Consider the following 14,490-nt stretch of genomic DNA (forward strand, 5'->3'; position numbering starts at 1 on the left):
TACACATCAGAAATAAAACCAGGAGCTGCTTATATCTGGATTTTGTGTTTAAGAAACAAAGATCAGGAACTACTTCATATTTTATGTATTTATTATATTTTGGGTGTTCCATTGTTAACAGTAAACAGCAAGTCAAAAATCATAAAGCAGAGCAAATCTTAATAAAAACTTCTAAAAGTGGCTGAAAATTACTCACTAATAACATTACTTATAAATCAGTGATGAAATTAGAGATATTTCTCAGGAATATTTGATCAATGTAAGGTTTCTGCTCATAAAATAATTTTCAGTAGACTATGTCCAAACTCATTTTTATAATTCCATGATGTTGGACAAATACAACCTGTTTATTTACTTAGTCTATTGAACTAATATTTATCATATTTAAATTCATGAAGTTAGGATTAATTAATTATTAGACAGATATGTGGTTCATTTAACCTCTTAAAACTCGCCATGTCGCCGGCGACCCGGTGGACCTTAAGTCGGGGTAATAATTCAGAATGCATAAAATTTCCATCGGTTAAATTTTTACCAGCAGGTGGAGCCATTGTGCGCAGCTCCAAGCAGACACCAAAAGTTCAAAGCCCCACTGCTCTGGAACTGTTATAGCAAGAGGTCTGACATTTTCTGAATTTTTGGTTGACGATGTAAAACAAAGATAATACAATAAAACATTTTTCTCAAGTATGTCTTTATTACTGCTGTAAAAAAAGACCAAGAATTTCCGAGAATAAAAAGACAACAACTTTGAGTCATGTTTGAACTGATGCAGGTTGGACTGTGTTCTAGACACCCAATTTTAATTTATATATTACGAAACTAGAGGGTGTTAGCTTTCAAATAATGCACTGCACATGTAATTTGGGCTTGCAGTTAACCTGTATTTTATCAGGCTTTTGAACTTTAGCATTAAATAATCATAGGCTTCACTTTCAGTTCGTCACCCCAATCTATTGACTTTTTTTCTACTACTGGAGACTTTTGTGTCAAGCATATAAACTCTGTTTAGAGCAAGTTGGTAACCCTGCCTCCTCTTGTCTGCTGTCATGATTCATGCAGCTATTTTTTCATTCGAATGAAAAATGGAGGATAGATAAGCAGATCATGGCTTGTCTACAGTGAAAAAAGGGACTGGGTTATTTACTTTTGCCGTCGCCTTTTTGGAAACACAGGAAGGAGCAATCAGCTAAGTGAGCTTAGTGCTTGGAAAACATCTTTCATTCCTTTTAAGACAGCATGAAAAGTCAGCCGAGTACAAAAAGATAGAGAGGAAAACAACAAGAAAAGGGACAAGAAGAAAGGGACAAAACCTAGAACAAATAATGTATGTTTGTTGTATTCTATTAACATTTCTGTATCTGTATAATGGGTGTTTTATGTGTCTTCTCAATTCAGAGGGGCCCCTGCCTGTCTATGCCTAGGACCCCAGATTTCCTAAATCCGTCCCTGGCTGGATGCAATTTGCGCTGACGCACCAATGAACTGCTGCAAATGAAGCTATGAACAGGAAACAACGTGTACTTTTTTTTTCTTTCTTTTTTTTCTCTTTTGAAAATGAAACTTTTCTTCACTTTCGGTTTCACCGCTGAAAGGTAAGAACTCCTTTTACAGACTTTTAAACAGGTTTTAGTGTATTATGCAGATGTTTGTTAATGATAATGTTTCCAGTTAGATAAGCTGTAAAGACAATTCTGGTTAAAGAAAAACTTTTACTATAAACAAACTGCGTGTAGATCCGATCCGTCGTTGCGGTTTAATTATCTTTTCTCTAAGAAAACGGGCGGAAATAGAAAAATATAAGCAGAAGTTATTAAAAGAAGAACAGAACCTGAAACTCTTTCTGTCCTTTTAAACTATTTCAGTATTTGTTTAATCAGGGTATCTGACCAGCAACCTCTGAGAGCCTTCAGACATGGAGCGACTAAAATCTTACCAGGACCAATTAACAGGGTGGCTCTCAGCAGACACTGAGCACATCCTCAATAAGAGTGGAGACATTTTAAGTGTCAATGAATATAAAGACATCATTAAGAAGCCAAGTGAAGAGCAGATGATCTGCCTTCTGAGAACAATCATTGAGAAAGGAGAAGAAACCTGTGAGAAGTTCACAGAGATCCTGAAGAAGAATCAGGATCATTACCATCAGCTGAAGGAGTTTTTTAGCTGCTCCTTAAAGGGTCGGTAAAAGTTTCCTTTTCTGCTTACTTTTTGTTTCTCTATTTATTGGGATTTCCTCCCTATTAATTGTTGCATTTGTTGTTTCATTAGTTATCAAATTAAACGGTCTCTAGAGCAATTAATAAGTGGGGACCTTGCATATGTACAGTAAGAGTTAAATGATTTCCTTAACCCTTTATAGGTCCCTCAGTGAAAAACTTTGAAAATCCACATTGCAAGCCAATAGTGTTATTGGAATCCAGGAAAAGACCTTATTACTAGGGATGCACGATATAATCGGCCCCCTATCGGTATCGGCCTGTATCGGCCTTAAAACTGAATATCGGACATCGGCCACCCCACCGATATTCAACCCGATATTTGATCAGCTTCTGAGTTTCTAAAGTCTAAAAAAAAAATAATAAATACTACTTCTTCTTTCTCAAAAACTTTTTTTTTACAGACTTAAAAACTTCTAAAGACGAGGGAAAAAATATTGATACATTAAAATATCCCAATATTTTTATATGCTGATATATTGCCATTTAAAAACACCATATCAATCTCTTTTACTAATGAAATATTGCTATATGTCATCGTTATGCTACGAAATCCCCCGAAAATCCACAAAATTTTGCCATATTTTTATATGTTGATATATTGACGCGGTATCTATCTATTCTCACAAGAATTTACAAAATATCACGAGAGTTTGTAACAGAACGATGAAATTTCACGAGATTTTGAAAGTAAAATAGATCGATACCGCGTTTTTAAAAATCATTTTGATATCAGCATATGAAAATATATTTGAGTATATTATTTTTCAAAGTGTCAGAAATTGATAACAAAACTGCTATTTTCAATGACTACTTATTTTTGTCCAGCTTTAACATCGGTATCGGTTATCGGCTACATGAGTTTTAAAATATCGGCATATCGGATATCGGCCAAAATCCCAATATCGTGCATCCCTACTTATTACCTTTGTAACATTAAAAATATGGATATCTTAATGGCAAAAATTTATGTCAATATAATATCCGGAAACGCCAACTTACCCGAATATATTAAGAAAAAAAAAAAAACAGTGTTTCTATAAGAAATGAATGAAAAACACTGTGAGAGTAAAAGAAACACATTTTTTTTTTTGGTACAACATAACCTTAGAGGCATTAATGCTGAAACTGGCGCTTACATTTTTTTGTTTATAAACCTTAATATAATAGTTAAATGGGCTTATTAACTTTTCTAACTTCACTTTTTAACTTTTAACTTTTTACCTTTTTTTCTTAACTTTTATTTTTTCAACTTCATTTCCAGTAGGTAATAAATCATTCAAGGGCTCATCTAATTGGTCAAATGCCAAAATAAGATGTACAGCCGTGCAGCAGTATCTTTGCTGAATGGCTGGATATAGATCTTGTGATTCTAGACCTCACTAAGGGAAGGGGGGGGGACTCAATTTCTAAGGGGTATGCAAGTTATCAAAAACGGTAACTTGCCTTATAAAGATTTAAGGATGTTAAAAAGGCTTCTCAGCATTCACCCAGTAGTATATCTCAGAGTAAATCACCTGGATTTGGATAGAAGATTGATGATACTATTTCCTGTCTGCAGACTCAGCTGTCCCGACAATGTTCGCTGATGGTAACAGTGTTATAACACAACGAAAGCTGTCTAATATAAAAGCAAAATCTCTTAAACTTAACGTCGAAACCGTGAGCAGCGCTACTGGAAAGTCTTCTGGTAGGGATCGATATTTATATTATTTTCAGTTTGAGTTGGTATTCTTACAGCTTGTAATCCATCTTCTCTTTCATCTAGGAAACACAATCCCAGGGGCTAATTATACGGCTACGGATGGGAGTGTTATCTTTGCTGACCAATTAGAGGGAGTCAGCGTAGATACCATAGACTTCTCAGTGAACATTAAGCAATCACGGGATCCTGCAGGTAAAAGTTTATTCTCAGATATTAAATGTTGGGTTCATATGAAACACCCAAAACTGAAGTCAGCAGACAGAACATTTGTTTTAGAAAGCTGCTTTCTGGACACTTTTATAACAAAGAATTTGTTTAATTAATAAACAAGTTGTCAGTACAAGCACAATGCTGGATTCAGGTCAGTGGGTTACACAAATTAAATTCCTTTATAAGAAGCATAATCAATACACATATAATCTCACACCACTTTTAGGAGTCATTTCAGTTAAAATTACACTGACATATTGGTTACAAATATTTAAAGAAACCCATCACATGAGGTTAGGTTGTTTACTTTGAGAATTCGCTCCTGAATGAGGATGAAGCTATAATGGAAAATCACTGGCAATGTGTTGTTGCCTTAGCTGAAAACATACAAATTCCCAGTAATCTGGGTAATGGTAACCACTAAACAGGGTTAAGGGCAATAAAAGTTTTTCGATTGCATTTTTAGTAGTTCAGTTTTTCTAAAAGCGGGTGTCAACACTTCCGCTTCAAGCCTGTTTTCTGTTTTCTAACAGGCAGAAACCTGTAGAACCGAAATTGGCGCCTTGTTCTTCTGACATGTCTGACAGAGGGAAAGCGGGCCCCCATGTCCTCCAGCATTGTAACCCCATAGCAGCATAAATACAGATTTAGCTCAAGATAGCCTGAGCTTCTCTAACTATAAGCTGTATCAAAAGAAAAGTTTTAAGCCCCCTCTTGTGGAAATATGTTTTAGTCTGCCACACAGACTAAAAACAGAATGATTAGTAAAACCAGAATGATGTCTAAAACATCTGCGTCTCATTCTACTTTTGGACATTCTAGTAACCAGGAGCAAACCTGCAGGATGGGAGCATAGTGCTCTGTTAGGGACATAAGAAACAGTCAGATCTCTGATATGAGATGCAACATTTGGATTACAATAAAATTTCCACGCCCCCCCCCAAAAAAAATACCGTAAAAATAAAAGATCAACTGGGCACACACATTGTTCAACCAGATATAATAAACCTATACACATATTTTGTTTTCAAACTCTACTGAAGTTTATTTCACACTTCAGGTTGCAACAAAACAAACTACACACCATCTTTACAGTGGAACACTTTTGTGTAACTGTATTTTTTCATAGTTCTATACTGTAGATTAGAAGAGGATTCTTTGTTGTCTGTGTTATTTTAAACATATTTGTTTTTTTTTTTAATATGTAACAATATTTAACTTTGCTATCATCAATACATTAAAGCTACAGTGTGTAATAATTACAGGGATATACAGTCAGAAATGTAATATATTATACATAACTATGTTATTTATCATCATCTACGAGTTCAGCCTCTTAACCTTAATATTTGCGTTGCCTTAGAATTCGTTATTTATAATTACATAGGAGCGGGTCTCGCAGCCATGGAGGCAGACATCTTTGCGCTACGGCAGCGCAGAGCCAACAAACTAGCGATTGCGAGATCGCCCATTACGCTCGAAAGTAACTACGGCAAGTTGAGAGAGATGAACTGAGACAGTACTGAACAATAGATGGCAGTATTATGCCTTAGAATACTATCTGTAAAATTATCTATGTAAACAAACCTCATCACTTGAGAAGGTAGGTGATGCGGACGTCGTGGAAGACATTTTGTCCCGTAACGCTCGCCGTACTGTTGGGTAGGAGAAGCGGTGGGGGGGAGATGTTCATGTTGCTGCGGTCTGGAGTCTGGACGTTAGATGTCGCTAAAATTTACACACTGTAGCTTTAAAAAAGCCTCTGTGCAAAATGGAGTGAAAACATTGAACAGCTCTCTGAGAGTTTTTTCTTTGTACTTTAATCCTCCCATCTTTTCAGTGGCTGTAGTGAGCCTGCTTGTTGCTGCAGATCTTCTCAAATCTGGGTTGCAGTGTCACAACTGTCCATTATGCTCAGTCAAGCAAGCATTGTTTTTTTTTTTTTCTTCATTCATCCATACCGCCCCACACTTTGGGAACCACTGACTTAGGGCTTTATATGTTAGAAAGAGACAATGTTGCCACCATTTGAGGTCTGGATGTGAATACTTGGTAGTAATTCTTCCAATTTTCATCTAATACAGGTTTTTACACTTACAGTACAGGACAAGTTTTCCTTGTTGCCCCATAAGGTTTTAAAGTTGCTTACAGTGTTACAACATTAGTCCTTCTCAAAGATATATCTTAATATTTATTTTTGTCCCCGCAGCTCTGCAAGGTGCTACCAACCTTTCCAATCAGGTAAAGGAATCTAATCTGATCTAAAGCCCATTTTCATACAGTAATAATCTGATGGTTCAGTCCAATGTGAATCAAAAACTGGAAAGAACTATTGAACATTAAAATATTTACTCATTCTAAAGGCTATTCGTTGTCTGTTATGTACTGTGTTTACATGTCAAGCTTTCTTCTGAATTTTGTAGGATCCTTCTGCAAAGATGATCATAAAGCACAAAGTTGAGCTGATCAGATGCCTGATGGCTGATCCAAAACACATCCTGCAGCATGTCCATCAGGAATCCATCATCACAGACAGAGAATACCAGAATCTGAAATCCTATTCCAAACCAGAGGAGGCTGTTACCATGCTGATTGACCAGGTTATCGAAAAACTTCCAGAAACATGTTGTCAGTTCCTTAAGCTTCTCCAGGATCCCAAAGTTCTGAAGGAATATCCAAAGCTGGCTGAGATCTTCATGCTTAATCCTAATGGAGATCAGTGATAAGCAGTTGAATATTACTTTATATTGATGGACGAATTACAAAGACAGAGATCATAGTTTTAATGTGTATGTGTGCTTTTCCTTTTTGAGATTTAGAGATAAATACTTTTAAAGTCTCTGTTGTCCTAGAATATGTGAATTATTTTAGTACCAAACATTCGCAAGTAAATCTCTAAATGAAAGATTTTGAAACCGTTTTGCTTTGTAAAAGTGTAAATACCAAATCTGTACTGAAGCGCTGTTAGTGGAGTAGATGCTCCTAATGGGAAGAACTACCAAAAGTGAGAGGTGTGGTTTTGTGGGATTCTAGAACCTCACAGGATATCCTGAAATTTAAAGCTGCAGTTTACAAAATTAGCCACTAGATGTCAGAATAGGAGAATGATGAGTTTAAGATCAGTTTGATGCAAAAGCAAATTTTGCACAATATTATTTTCATGTAACCAATGATTTGACAGGATAAATTTTTACAAAACTGTTAACATTACACACTTATTCTGTCATTCTAACTGTGTTTGAAAGCAGTTGTAAATTCAATGAATAAAGCTGTTTTTTTCAAATAATCAACACACTTATTTAAGGAAAGTTCAACAGTAGCCATTATAAATTTACCCACTTTACATCCTGGGCCCTTCGCTGGTCCTTGGCTGGTCCCCTACAATTCCTTTTTAAACATCAATATTTGTACTAAAATATTCTTTCTGTCATTATTTGTGGACGTTAAGATCTGAAGTGAAGCATCGTCTCCTGGTCAGACCCTGCAATTCAATGAAAGGGTGGAGTCAGAGTAAAAAAAATATGCAGGAGGTCCAGAAAGGAGGAGGTCACTCCTGTGGCTGGAAGTTGGAGGGGATTTCGCTGGGAGTTGGATGAAAATGGGGCTGCCATTTCGGCTGGCATTTGACTGGGAAAGGCCATTTTGAATGGCTGCTACTCATTAACAACTATCAGGGTCAAAGAAAAAACAAATATCTTAAACTTCAAAGGCTCAATTGCTTCCATTTTAGTCAAAGTTTATAATTCTAATGAAAGAATTATAAACTTGGCAAAATTAACCTCCATAGGGGAGCGCCAAGACAGGAATCACAGCTAACCCTAAAGAACATTTGGCAAAAATATGAGTTAATGTTTTTATAGTTTAGAGCAGGGATAACCAATTAAAAATAAGCGAGCTCTGAACAGAGAAAATCAACAACCAGTAAAGGTCCAAAGACATTTTTAATTATAATCCTTTACTTTAAAAAGAATTTAACACTGGAATAAAATGAAGGTATTTATGCATGTTGTGCATTGATTTGGGCTTAAGGCTGCCCTGCAAGGCTTTAAACCTTGGTTTGAATGGCAACAAAGCCATTCTAAAACACATATCAAGGTCCTCATTCGTGAGCCTGGATCAATATTTATTTTTACTTATGATCATGGTGGAGAATCCTGCTTCACAGCAGCAGGTTGAGTCAAACATACTCAAAATGTGCAGGGTCATCTTTGAGCACGCCATTTCACTTTTCTTTCACCAGTTCCCCCAAAGTTCTTCCAGCAGTCCACACTTTCTCTGCTCTCTTTTTCTCATCGTCTTCTCCTTTCCCATCGCCCGGCTTGCCACAGGTTTGCCTGCTGTGTCTAAAAGTAGCAGCAGCAGCAACCCAGACTGACAGCAGCTTATTGGCTGATTTGGATCACATGCAGCCTGGTCCCGGACACTCTGGAGGGCTTTACCATGCTAACATGAGAAGCAGCGCCAGTGACCTTTAGACACTGTTGTCAGACAACATGCGGCAATTAATAAATGTTTTAAATCAGGTTGGGTCCGAAGTAGTCAGTGGGTGGGTCCGCGGTCCCCTAATCCGTGACCTCTGGTGTAAAGCATTCAGCTTTTACCGATAATAGAAAAAAATCTGATAAAACATTCAGTGATACAACCTTTTTCATCTCTTTATTGTTAGAATCTAGTTAACTGAAACTAAAGGGGTAGCGGCCTAGTGGTTAGGGCATTGCTCCAGAGGTTCAGAGTTTAAGCCCCACTCCCACAGACTGACACTCTGGGCCCCTGAGCAAGACCCTTAACCCCACACTCCAGGTGCTGCACAATGGCAGCCCATTGTTCTCCAAGCGGATGGGTTTAATAAAGTGAGTTAATTTCTTTGCTCTATACTAGTGACAGTGTAATGACAATAAAAAGCTGGGAAAAAAATAATGAAAAGAAAAAAATATATATCTTGATCATTAAATGTCAACTAATAAATGTCATGTATTTAAATCAAGTTTGAAAGCAGTTTAAAATGGATATTGTAGAAACTTTTAGCTGAGTGAACCCGAGATATCAACAATTTTTACAATTTCTAAGTACTTCAGGGGTTTATAAGTCATACAGCTGTTGCCTAAATTAGCGATACCTCCCTGATGCTCATTGTTCAACCTTGTTTTAAGGCCTGTTGTCCTTTTCTTTCTTTTTAAAAAAAATCTTCTTTGCTGAATGATAAAGTCTTAAGTAGGCTCCCCCTCATCATCTGCCTACCTGTGGCTCCAGTCCAACTACAAATAATAACAGACACTGGTTTGTTCTGTCTTACCTTACCTGAGAGTTTTAGTTTTGTCTTCCTTGTCACTTCGGTCATTGACTCAACCAGAAGTATGTCATTGTTGTGACATGATCCTACATAAAAGACTCATGTACACCCTGAAGGAAAAAGCAGACTGCTGCTGTTTAAAAGCTCAACCACAAGAGGTCACAGTAGCTCAAGTTTTATTTTGGAGTCCTTCATTTAGAACAGTTAGAATTGTTTCTAATTCCTGATCAACTTTCATTTGTGTTTTTTTTTTTCTATTCACCTATTAGAGTTTAAATGAACCAGCAGGACATTAAAAAGTCCAAATGTTTGCCAGGAATCTGTGGTCAGCTCTGGTGTTTCTTAAAGAAACCTTTTAGAATGAAATTAATGAAGGGAAGTCATATTTATCTGCCCTCTGCCAGTAAATATTAAATGGACACCCATGTGCATCTGCGTTCCGCGGGGGGACCTTGGATTTCTGGCTGCGGACCAAGGAGCAGACAGTTAGTGGCTGAAAGAGTCACTTGGAATGGAAACCGTCTGACGCAGTTGGTGGATCATAAAACAACAGCAGGAGAACAACACTCTCACACCTCCTGTGAACCGACTGCTAAAACCTCACCATCATATTTCTCTTTGACATTTTTACGGCTCCAAACATCTTTTTGGAGATAAAAACACCCAGATGTGGCAAATTTGTTGGAGTCACAAATATAGAGCTTGTTGCTTTTAAAGAGGCTCATCTGCTTTTCTACTAAACACCATCATCAGCAGTAAAAAAAAATGGGTTTGGCATCATGCTTGTATTGAACTGGTGTCCAATTGAGAAGATTACGCCGAGAACATGTCAGCATTCAGTGTTTCTGGAAAGTGAACATCAGCTAATGAGTTTCTAATGTGGCAGCAGTTCACCTCCAGCAGAGACAGAAAGCCATCAAACATGATGTTGGAAGCTCTCTTATTCCTAACAGCTGCTTCCCCAAAGATAATCTTCATCCTTCATCTTCCTGTCCCCATTTCCAGTTGATGCGGACTCTGGTAACACTTGGAGCAACAGAACAGACATCGCACAGCTTCCAAAGAAACCACAAGGAGACTCTTTTTAATCTATCAATCTGTCATCAGTTGGGGTTATTAAATAGCAGATTTATGGTTTTTATGGTTCATTAAATAATATTCCTTCATTTTCTGTCATTTATAATTATTCAACTTGCATGCAAACCTTTATTCCCTCCATTAGTAAAGCTTATAGTCTGTTTGAAGCAGGGTAGCTTACTTATAATTTGGATTATTGTATTGCTCTTATCTTTTTTATGCATCACTCTTTTCTTTATGCTTTGCTTTCATGCAGTTACATATTCTTGCAATCTTTTAAAGAGGCCTTGAACAGAAATCTTGCAGACATTCTGAGCTTCTCACAAAGTTGTATTTATTCTGCTACTACATTTGTGTGAGGACCCAGAAAGCTTTAGGGCTAAAGAAAACATCTGCTAACAGCCAATCAGTGATCCCATTTTTTGGAGTAGAAAAAGCCTCGGTACCCAAGAAAACCTGGATGTCTCTTTATTAAATAAACTGGAAATAGAGCAGAGACATGGTAAATGGCATGTACACCTTTTTTCAAGTCAGGAGACTTGACCATAGCGCTTTACACTACATTCATTCACCCATTCACGCACACACTCACACACTGATGGTGGCAAGCTACATTGTAGCCACAGCTGCCCTGGGGTTCGCTGCCGTACACTGGTGCCACCGGGCGCTCTTAGAATAAATTCTTATCAGCACAGGATAGGATGCATTTGGACGATGCTGTATTAGGGCCAGGCTAGAGATTTTTTTTTTTTAAGACAAAAGTTGTAATATTACGAGAATAAAGTTGTAACATTACAAAAAATAAAGTCGTATTATTACAAGAATGAAGTCATCATACAACAACCTGTTTCAGAAAGAAAGCTTCGAGCTCCGACCACCATGTGACGGCCGACCAGCTCCACCAAACAACAACCTGAGTCCAGTTTGACATCCTGCCCAATTTGATGCTGGTGCTAAAAGATTTCCTTATTTGTGAAACCTATGCTAAAGTATAACTTCACATGATGCTCGACATTCCTCATTTCAGGGAAGAAAGGGCATCCTGTAGGAGTTGTCATAAAATACTAGTTTATTCTCGTAATTTTAGCACTTTATTCTCTTGCTATTACGACGTTAATCATGTAATTTTATGACAATTTTCCTTGTGTTTTATCCCGTAAATTACGAATTTATTCTCGTAATTTTACAACTTTATTTTCGTAATGTTACGACTTTATTCTCGTAATTTTACAACTTTATTTTCGTAATGTTATGACTTTGTTCTCGTAATTTTACGACTTTATCTTCATAATGTTACAACTTTATTTTCGTAATGTTATGACTTTGTTCTCGTAATTTTACAACTTTATTTTCGTAATGTTACGACTTTATTCTTGTAATTTTACGACTTTATCTTCGTAATGTTACGACTTTATTCTCGTAATGTTACGACTTTATTCTCGTAATTTTACCACTTTATTTTCGCAATGTTACGACTTTATTCTCATAATTTTACGACTTTATCTTCGTAATGTTACGACTTTATTCTCATAATTTTACGACTTTATCTTCGTAATGTTACGACTTTATTCTCGTAATTTTACAACTTTATTTTCGTAATGTTACGACTTGATTCTCATAATTTTACTACTTTATTTTCGTAATGTTACGACTTTATTCTCGTAATTTTATGACTTTATTCTCATAATGTTAAAAATTATTCTCGTAAATTTAAGACTATTCTCGTTCCAACTGTATTCTCATAATTTTAACGACTTTATTCCCGAAATAGAAGAAAAAAAAAAATAGCTAAGCTGGCCCTAATACTCCATGGTAAATTTGCACAGGATAAAGAAAGCTTAAGATTTTGCTAAAGGTTATGGACATACCTCAGAGAAGATGTTAATGCTCTGTCTATTGATTTTTACCAGACTGGGAAATATATGCTGTGATCCACCATTTGCATCATATATTGCTCCAACTCTCCAGTCTTTTCCTTGTGAAGGTTGAATGCGGGATTGTTTTCCATGTTGTTACTGCTTATCTGTTAATGGATTTAATTCATTCAAAATAGAGATATTTTTGTTTTTTTGTGTCTGAAATGGTAAAATAATTCAAAAAGACTATTTTTGTTTTTCTTCCTGTCTGAACACTCTGAGAGGTTGACAGGAGCTTGCAAAAGGTGAAGATGCCACCTGACATTTGAGAGACAGTAGAAACAACCAAAACAGGGGAAAAAAATCATGTTTAAACTACACATTTGTATACATTTGTATAGCACAATTCAGTTCAAAGAAGATTCAAATCAATATTCTCCTACTTGCAATATTCATGATAATGTCCGTGGCTCTAGCCTCATGAGTGTTGATGATTGCCTCACGGTTATGGTATGGAGCACCTATATGAAAAACTAGTTGGCAGCTTTTCCTAACGATCAGTTTGTCATTTGCATTTCTCTTTTGCATATTTTCTGTCATTTTTGTGATTAGCAGTTTACAACAGGAGGTATTAAATGATCTTTTTTTTTATTGTTAAGCTGTATTTTTACCAATGGAGGCAAATTCTCCATTTATATTTCTGAGCTGTTCTAGGGGAAAAAAATCAGTTGTTTTTGCATTAGATTCTGCTGGATGTGAAAATAAAAAGCTAGGCTGACAGCTTCCCTGGAGTCCTCAGACATTTGTCACTCAGCAGCACTTGAGTGATGTCTCTTGGGGTTATTATGATACAGTCCTCCATCCAATGCATGTCCACCTGTGCTCCCATTGACCCAAAATAACACAGCATGGTGTAAATGGGTTCCGAAATAGCCTGAAGCTGAGCAAGGCCTGACATTGATACCCTGAGAGAATGAGGGGTCTTAGATGGGAATTTGCTTCTTATACAGACTTTTGTGATAAAGTAGGTCTGATGACAGAAAGGTTTTCCTTGTCAACACTCATTAGGTTGAGTGGGGCTTACTCGATCAGTCTGTGCATTTCTGAGGTGAGTTTTGAACTACAGAGGAATACATTAAGTAAAAAGCACCAACCTAAGAAGTCTGACACAAAGGAACCAGGAAACATCTCCTTTGCAACTAGACTCTAAACCCCTCCGACTCAGTATAGACTGTGGTCTGGATAGGCCAAAAACTTCACTTAAACAATATTCAGAAGCTGACCCTGACTGTTTTTTCTGTTGTTGAGAATCTGTCTAACATTGTCTCCAACACCAGTGCTTCTCATTTCCAACCCTCAGATCCTACTGTCCATGTTATGGGTGTTCTCCAGCTGCCATGATTTACAGGCCTTAGTGGAACTCAAAGGCATCGAAAAGGTAAAAAAAAGAAAAAGGATCAATAAGGGTTCACATAAAAAAGCCGGGCATACACTGTACCATTTTCTCAATTGTTGCATGCAGCTACAGCTCACACTATATGGGGAAACCGCAGGGTTTAAAAGTTCAAAACTCATGATGTATGTTCTTACGAAGCTCTGATGCGATCTACCTGCTCACACTGTGCGTCTAAAAACCATGTCGGACTCAGCTCCGCAGTGAGATGGAGCTACTTGGACTCGTCTATCCAGAAGCCAAACGAGTAGAAGAGAAAAAAGACGGAATTGTTGATGCCTCCTGTTAAATATGAATCTCACTAGAGTGAAACGCGCTGCCTTGGTAATTTGTGCAAATTTCTGAAAGCCCTAAAAAGGCAGCAACGTATTCGGACAAAGACATGGCTGAGCAAACGTGGCTACTACGGCCTGTCAATTTTAAAGAAAGAACTCCATTTCAATCGCAGCCCTACCATTCTTTTGTGTTTTCATCTGAGAGGAGGAAGAAGAAGAAGGAGAAGAAGAATCCTTGTTTGCCCACTGAGTTATTTGCCCATGACCACCTTACGAAAGTCGGCCCGATCGAAAAATTCTGGCACCACCGGAGAATCGTCCCGAAAAGAGCAAAAAATCGTACAGTGTATGCCCGGCTTTACTGGGGAACATACAATTTCTGTTCAATAATTTCTGTTGTTCTCC

General features: G+C 37.2%; 1 protein-coding gene across 2 annotated transcripts; it reads left to right on the forward strand.

The window, feature by feature from the left end:
• Positions 1 to 1,536: 1,536 nt before the first annotated feature.
• LOC119782120 lies at positions 1,537 to 6,973 on the forward strand. 2 transcript variants are annotated; one of them, XM_038282923.1, is made up of 6 exons: positions 1,537 to 1,595; positions 1,866 to 2,180; positions 3,781 to 3,909; positions 3,988 to 4,116; positions 6,344 to 6,375; positions 6,558 to 6,973. In XM_038282923.1, exons 2-6 carry the CDS (start codon positions 1,916 to 1,918, stop codon positions 6,855 to 6,857), a joined length of 855 nt encoding a protein of 284 aa, XP_038138851.1. In that variant the 5' UTR covers positions 1,537 to 1,595; positions 1,866 to 1,915; the 3' UTR covers positions 6,858 to 6,973. The 2 variants fall into 2 exon arrangements, with proteins under 2 accessions (XP_038138851.1, XP_038138852.1); XM_038282924.1 differs by having other exon boundaries at positions 1,881 to 2,180.
• Positions 6,974 to 14,490: the final 7,517 nt, after the last annotated feature.

The sequence above is a fragment of the Cyprinodon tularosa genome, unplaced genomic scaffold (assembly GCF_016077235.1).
Source record: "Cyprinodon tularosa strain WSP-4 unplaced genomic scaffold, ASM1607723v1 ctg189, whole genome shotgun sequence".
Taxonomy (NCBI): domain Eukaryota; kingdom Metazoa; phylum Chordata; class Actinopteri; order Cyprinodontiformes; family Cyprinodontidae; genus Cyprinodon; species Cyprinodon tularosa.

What these genes read in the sequence shown, in the direction of transcription:
- LOC119782120 (XM_038282923.1), top strand. Translation starts at nt 1,916, where the DNA reads ATGGAGCGACTAAAATCTTACCAGGACCAATTAACAGGGTGGCTCTCA. An exon ending in GCAATCACGGGATCCTGCAG is followed by an intron (nt 4,117 to 6,343) that starts GTAAAAGTTTAT and finishes TTGTCCCCGCAG; the next exon opens with CTCTGCAAGGTGCTACCAAC. An exon ending in CTACCAACCTTTCCAATCAG is followed by an intron (nt 6,376 to 6,557) that starts GTAAAGGAATCT and finishes TGAATTTTGTAG; the next exon opens with GATCCTTCTGCAAAGATGAT.